Raw genomic sequence first — 7,196 nt, 5'->3', positions numbered from 1 at the left:
CCTTCTGCAGCTTGTAAATATGCTGCTGTGGAAGGAGCAGGGAGAACAACCCAAACTGCCAAATAAACATTGAATTAGCTGTCACACAGCAGGCTGAGAGACCTGATAGCCTTGCTGAGGGTTTCCAGCTCTCAGTCCTTCTGATGCTCCCAGGCCCATCCAGGATCAGGATCTGCCATCCTGGGGCAGGAGAGGCTCTGGCTGTGGCCATCAGCAAGGCACCTTGTTGAGCCTTTGCTTTTATTTGTTAGGGTCAGGGTTAAATGTGTGAGATGGTATTTCTTGTCCAGATTCAGATGTTTGTTACTTCTAATTTATGTTACAGCTTTATAAACTGTGAGTTCTACAGCACTTCACTCTAGTAAACTGAAAAATGGAGACCTATCCAAATGGAGACCTATCTCTCTATTTACAAGGCTTTTAAAGGATAAACTGTCTAATTAAGAAATGGCACTACAATTATTTTTACTTTTGACTTAATAACTATCTGTGACCTGCACTGTGGACTTTTAATCTAATTACATAATACTGTTTAAACTTATGAAGAAGAAGGACTAGCTTCTGTTTCAAAACTTCTATCTTGTTCTATATGTACTCTATCTTGTTTTATCTATCTTACTATATTCTAAAACTTTAAATGCTAAGTTTTCTACTATGTGATACTACACACTTATTCAAAAATGGAGACCTATCTCTCTCTTTACAAGGCTTTTTAAGGATAAACAGTCTAATTAAGAAATGGCACTACAATTATTTTTACTTTTGACTTAATAACTAACTATCTGTAGCCTGCAATGTGGACTTTTTAATCTAATTACATAATACTACTTAAACTTGTGAAGAAGGACTAGCTTCTGTTTTAAAACTTCTATCTTGTTTTATATATCTTACTATATTCTACAACTTTATTTTAAAACTTTAAGTTTTCTACTAAGTGATATTACACATTTCTATTCAGAAATGGAGACCTATCTCTCTCTTTACAAGGCTTTTTAAGGGTAAACTGTCTAATTAAGAAATGACACTACAATTATTTTTACTTTTAACTTAATAACTATCTGTGGCTTGCAACGTGGACTTTTAATCTAATTACATAATACTGTTTAAATTTATGAAGAAGAAGGACTGGCTTCCCTTTTAAAACTTCTATCTTGTTTTATGTATATTCTATCTTGTTTTATGTGTATTCTATCTTGTTATATATATTTTTTATCTTGTTTTATATATATTCTATTTTATTTTATATATACTCTATCTTGTTTTATATACCTTACTATATTCTAAAACTTTAAACTTTTTTCTACTATGTGATATTACACACTTCTATTCAAACTACACACCCATAATTTCACATTATTTGATTTTGGAAGGCTTCTCCGTACAGCCAACAGTCTAATTAAGAAATGGCACTACAATTATTTTTACTTTTGACTTAATAACTAACTATCTGTAGCCTGCAATGTGGACTTTTTAATCTAATTACATAATACTACTTAAACTTGTGAAGAAGGACTAGCTTCTGTTTTAAAACTTCTATCTTGTTTTATATATCTTACTATATTCTACAACTTTATTTTAAAACTTTAAGTTTTCTACTAAGTGATATTACACATTTCTATTCACACTTCACTCTAGTAAACTGAAAAATGGAGACCTATCCAAATGGAGACCTATCTCTCTATTTACAAGGCTTTTAAAGGATAAACTGTCTAATTAAGAAATGGCACTACAATTATTTTTACTTTTGACTTAATAACTATCTGTGACCTGCAATGTGGACTTTTAATCTAATTACATAATACTGTTTAAATTTATGAAGAAGAAGGACTGGCTTCCATTTTTAAACTTCTATCTTGTTTTATGTATATTCTATCTTGTTTTATGTGTATTCTATCTTGTTATATATATTTTTTATCTTGTTTTATATATATTCTATTTTATTTTATATATACTCTATCTTGTTTTATATACCTTACTATATTCTAAAACTTTAAACTTTTTTCTACTATGTGATATTACACACTTCTATTCAAACTACACACCCATAATTTCACATTATTTGATTTTGGAAGGCTTCTCCGTACAGCCTTAGGTTAAATGTAGTGTTCTTTTGGGGGCCAGTGCTTGTCAGCACACAAAGTCTCAGATTCTCAGTAGCCAGGGCTCCACGCTTTGTGGCCATCCCAGCGATGGTTGTCCCCTGTGTTGCAGAGAAGGGGGAGTTCCTCGCTGTGGACCTGGGGGGCTCCCAGCTCCGTGCCCACCAGGTGAAGGTGTTTGATGATGGGAAGCAGAGCAGCCAGCTGGAGAGCAAGTTCTACCCCACACCCAAGGAGGTCACCCAGGGCAACGGAGCTGAGGTAGGACACTGCTGCTGCTGTGCTTTTTCTGTTATATTTTCTGGAAAATCCTCTTCACCAGGATTTCTTCTCCCGGGGAGACGAGAAGCCTCAGCTTCTCCTGTGTTTGCTACTCTAGAATGTGGTCTAGAGATTGTTTATCCAAACATGTGAATTGTTTTAACTTAATGCCCAATCACCATCAGCTGTGTCAGACTCTGAGGAGTCAGTCACGAGCTTTCATTACCATTCTTGTTAAACCTTCTGATAGATCCTTTATTTTTCTTTAGGATAGGTTTAGTATAGCATGATATGATATGATATTATATGATATAATAGGATATAATATAATATAAATCAGCCTTCTGAGAACATAGAGTCAGATTCTCATCTCTCACCTCGTCCTAGAAACCCTCACAAACACCACACTGTGCTGCTGCAGCACCTGCCTGTGGGACCCTGCCCAACTGTCCTCTCTTCTTGTGCAGCTCTTTGGTTACATTGCTGACTGTCTGTCAGACTTCATGGAGACCAGAAACCTGAAGCAGAAGAAGTTGCCTCTTGGCTTTACGTTTTCTTTTCCATGCAAACAGACCAAACTGGATGAGGTAAGATGCATAAGAAACGCTCTTGTCAAGCTGAGCTCCTTGCAGAGTCTGGAGAAGCTGTTGAGTGCAGGTGCTGCCCTGTGGCTTTTATCTGGGGTCATGTTTACATGGCTCTCTGAAGAAGGCATGGATGACTTTTAGTATTTAACTCGACCTGATTATCCTTCAGTGATTCAATTCTCAAGGCAGCATCATTTTAAGCAAAATCTATTCTATTGCCCAGTCAGTACCCAATTCCACAGGAACCATGTGCCCCTGCATTAACACTGTCAGAAATAGATGTCTCCTTCTGTATCTTGAGACATCTTTATTGTTTTAATCACTCTCAGTTTTTTTTAAATTATTATTTTTTTTAATTTACAGTTGATTCTGAATAGGAAATACCTGTAGCTGAGCTGCTTGAAACACTTCTTAGGGAAACAACAATTATTTGGTGTTCTCTCATTCTAGCCTCTCTCATTTCTAGGGATCTGTGCTTTGAGCTCCAGTCCTGCAAACGCTTTTTGCTTAATGCTATTAGGCTGTGATCAGCACAGGAAAGCCACATGTGCTTTAAATGAGGCACAGGGGGACACATTTACAGAATTGGGACTTTATGACTGTACCTTTTTGGTTGTGTTGGTACTGACAGGCACCCCAAGGTAAGATGTGACTTGACTTACAGGTTGGTACAGTAACAGTTCCTCCTTGAGCCAGGTCTCATAAGCTCTTGGGGATCTATCACTCACCCAGGATAGCTCAGCTACCTTTGGAGACATAAATCAGCAGGATGGCTTCTGTGGCAGTGTTGGAAACAAAAAGGTTTTATAAAAGGCAAAATAACAAACAGAGAAAAACTGAGCCAGGTACAGGAGGTCCTTGCTCCTGGTAAAACACCTCACAAAAGCGATTGGTTTCTTTGTTCTCTTCTTTTTCTAGTAAATTGCCCAGGTGGGATTTTTTGGCTCCTGTCCAATTAGGTATCCTTAAGTTTGAGGTGAAATCCCCCAGGTCCTATGAGGTGTCTTCTTCACCTAATTGAGGAGAGAAACCTCTGGGCTTCTTTCCTTTTTGAGGGGACAAAGGACAGTTTTGTCACTCCATCTACAGGGGGGCACATTCCTATCTTCAGTGTCATGCTTTTTATAAGCTACAAGGATGTAAAATTTGGTGGGTGATTGGTTGATGATTTATCATCATGGTTTGTGGTTTTGTTTGGTTTTTTTGGGGGGGATTAGTTCTGGGGTTAATTCTATGTTTGTTTGGGGGTGGTTATGGAGTGATGATGACAAGGTAAGATGTTCTACTCTGACTTATTTTGGCTGAGTTTTAATGATGGACTTCTCCACACACTTCAGTCTTGACTGGCTTGGTGGTTTGTGTGCTAAATTTGTGTGCTTTTGGGTCACTGCACTGTTTCTTTTCAGGGGGTTCTCCTTGAGTGGACAAAGCACTTCAGGGTCCGAGGAGTCCAGGGCACAGACGTGGTCAGCTCCCTGCACAGGGCTCTCCAGAAACACCAGGCAAGTCTTGGACAGGCAGGAGCTGAGCCAGAGAACTCCTGGGAATCCATCTCTTGGTGTGGGGGTTCTTTTGGGAGCTGTGAGAATCCTTCAGGGATGCTCAGTACCAAGTGGCCAGCATGCCTGCACATCTGGCAGATCTGAATCTCTCTCACTTCTCTGTAATTCAGACTGCCCTGGTAACACAAGGGCAGCTACACCCTGAGCCCAGGCTGTGACACCTCACCACTATGGCCCCACAGTCTCAGCCCAAGGGAATTTCTTGTGAAACTGCTGAGTGAGATATAAAACACTCAGTAATTTCACACACTGTGTGTCACAGCCTGGTTCGTGGGATGAAGGTTGGTAGGGGAAAATTGCCATCTCAAATGGGCACACCTAACCCCACCAGGGCTTGCCTGTCCCCTTCAGTCTGTAGGATGGAGCCACTGATGGCAATTTTTAAGGTCAGCAGTAAGACATGATTAAATCTGCCCTTGAACTGGCATACAGCCTTTGGATAACACCGTGTTGTAGTATTTTGGAAAGCCTTGCTTTTCATGTTTGATGTTATTGGTAACACCAGCCAAGAAATACAAAGCAACTTTCCACATCTTGATGATTTAATAGCACAGAGGAAACTGCACAGCCTCAATGGAAGGACTTTCTCCTTGAGTGTGGTGTTGCTGCACAGCTGTAGCTGCATTTCTGTGTGTTTTCTGTCCCATTTGATGGGCTCTGCTCAGGTGGTAGAGGATGTTATCCTTTCACACAGCCCACAAGCACAGTATCACAACATTCACACCAATAATGTGTCACTTTTCTGGCAAATGCAGTGGGATTGGGGAAAAACAAATCCTTCAAGCAAAAAGGCTGGTGAAACACTTGAGAATTCAGAGATATTTGTAACCTCACAGGGTTGTGGGAAGAGTTGTAAAAGGAAGTAGTGTCTTCCAACCAAGGAGTTTTCCTGAATGAGGCCTTCAAAGTGCAACCAGGGAATATGTCTGCATGCTGGTGCTTTATCACAGAGGAGGCTTTCTGAGCTTTTCTCCCTGTTTATCACCCATCTTTCTGCTCTTAGGACATAGATGTTGATGTTTTGGCCCTGGTCAATGACACGGTGGGAACCATGATGACTTGTGGATATGATGACCAGCGCTGTGAAGTTGGACTCATAATTGGTAATTTTTTCTGTTCACCATGAAGGGTTTTTTTCCCTCTCATTTGTTGAATTACTACAAATCTGAAGTAGGAGGGAGTTTCACAATAGAGGAAAGAGCAGAAAGAAAATGGAAAAAACAATGGTTGGATTTTCAAGCCTGGCTGCCTTCTGTAAAGCAGCTGTTTTTATGCTGATCACATTGCCATCAAATACCACAGTCCCCATTTTGTCTGGGCTCAGTTGTGACCAGCATACTAAACTTTTCTGCTGACTGTATAGAAAATTACTGTGTCTGTCCAGAGAAAGCTGAATTCCCCTCACGTCTGGTAGTTAGTCCCAGCTATGCTTTCCACAGTTTCTCCATTTCAAGCACTATGATGCCTTTTATTAGGCACACAGAAGTACATTTGAAAGAGAAAAAAAATGTTTTTAAACAAGTCAAACCTTAGAATAATTTCAGTTTTTTTTCATTCACTGTGAAATGATGATTTCATGGGTGCAGGTGGCCTATATGAGCATCCTGTGCCACAGGGTTATGTGTCTGTGTTTTCTCCCAAAGGCAATACACTGACTTATTCCCAAGCAAAAAGCACACAGGGAACAAACAGTGGTTTATCCAATACCCACAGGGACTGGCACCAACGCCTGCTACATGGAGGAGATGAGGCACATCAGCCTGGTGGAGGGGGACGAGGGCAGGATGTGCATTAACACCGAGTGGGGCGCCTTCGGGGACGACGGGGCTTTGGATGATCTCCGCACGGAGTTCGATCGGGAGCTGGATCTGGGATCTCTCAACCCTGGAAAACAACTGTAAGTGACTCCCTGTCTGAGTTCCCAGAGTGCTTTTCCAGTGTTTGCCCCGTTGGAACAGGAATTGTCTTAAGTGAACCTGAGATGACTTGGTGCTGCTTCTGCGTAATCCAGATCTCTCCCTTCTGGAGAGGGTGAGTCCCTTCCACAGCTCCCTGCTGCAGGCTGTTGTGGTGTGATTTCAGGGTTTACCTCAGAACCTCGGGTCCCTCCCCTGATAATTCCCTGCCAGGTGTGTCAGTCACCTCTCCTTTCCCCTCCCAGCACTGTCTGTCAACCCTGGAATTCCAGAAGGGCATCGAGTGATTGGCAGATTCAAAGGATGCCCTCTACCCCTGGGGGGCATTGGGCCATCCAGGTGTCCTTTGTCCCTTGAGACCTCCCCTCCTGTCCCTGCTTGGTGGCTCCCGACCCCTTCCCTCCTCCCCTCCCATGGGTAAAAGGAACAGCAACCACGGGCTCAGGGAGTTCTGTTGGAGCTGGTGCTGCATTCAGGGGCCTGTGGGCCAGAATAAAGCTCTGGATCCAAACCCTCCATCAGAACCGACTCCTTTCCTTCACCATCGCCTGAAAGCTTCTCTGCCAGAGGGAAACCTGAGGAGCAGCCCCTGGTATGGGGGAAGCTCCATCCCAGCACCACCAGAGCTCCTGCAGGCCTGGACTTGTCTGCAGTGCCCAGAGCAGCACCCAGCCAGCCCAAAGTGTCTGTGGGGTGAAACACCACACACCAGCCAGCCCAAAGTGTCTGTGGGGTGAAACACCACACACCCATAGAGCCAAAAGTGTCTGT

At 42.0% G+C, this 7,196-nt stretch overlaps 1 protein-coding gene across 3 annotated transcripts in view; it reads left to right on the top strand.

Annotated features, from left to right (window-relative positions):
- Positions 1-7,196, top strand: part of LOC102032137 (hexokinase HKDC1) — a 24,552-nt gene that overhangs the window by 7,630 nt on the left and 9,726 nt on the right. The window contains exons 4-8 of one of the 3 annotated variants that reach the window (XM_005428966.2): positions 2,212-2,360; positions 2,828-2,947; positions 4,354-4,449; positions 5,513-5,612; positions 6,223-6,406. In XM_005428966.2, coding sequence (XP_005429023.1) covers positions 2,212-2,360; positions 2,828-2,947; positions 4,354-4,449; positions 5,513-5,612; positions 6,223-6,406 — 649 coding nt within the window. The remainder of the gene's footprint in view (positions 1-2,211; positions 2,361-2,827; positions 2,948-4,353; positions 4,450-5,512; positions 5,613-6,222; positions 6,407-7,196) is intronic. The other 2 variants (XM_031063602.1, XM_031063603.1) reach the window with 2 other exon arrangements.

Source organism: Geospiza fortis, unplaced genomic scaffold, assembly GCF_000277835.1.
Source record: "Geospiza fortis unplaced genomic scaffold, GeoFor_1.0 scaffold637, whole genome shotgun sequence".
Taxonomy (NCBI): domain Eukaryota; kingdom Metazoa; phylum Chordata; class Aves; order Passeriformes; family Thraupidae; genus Geospiza; species Geospiza fortis.
The sequence above is the reverse complement of the archived record's forward strand: the minus strand, read 5'-3'. Positions and strand labels throughout refer to the sequence as shown.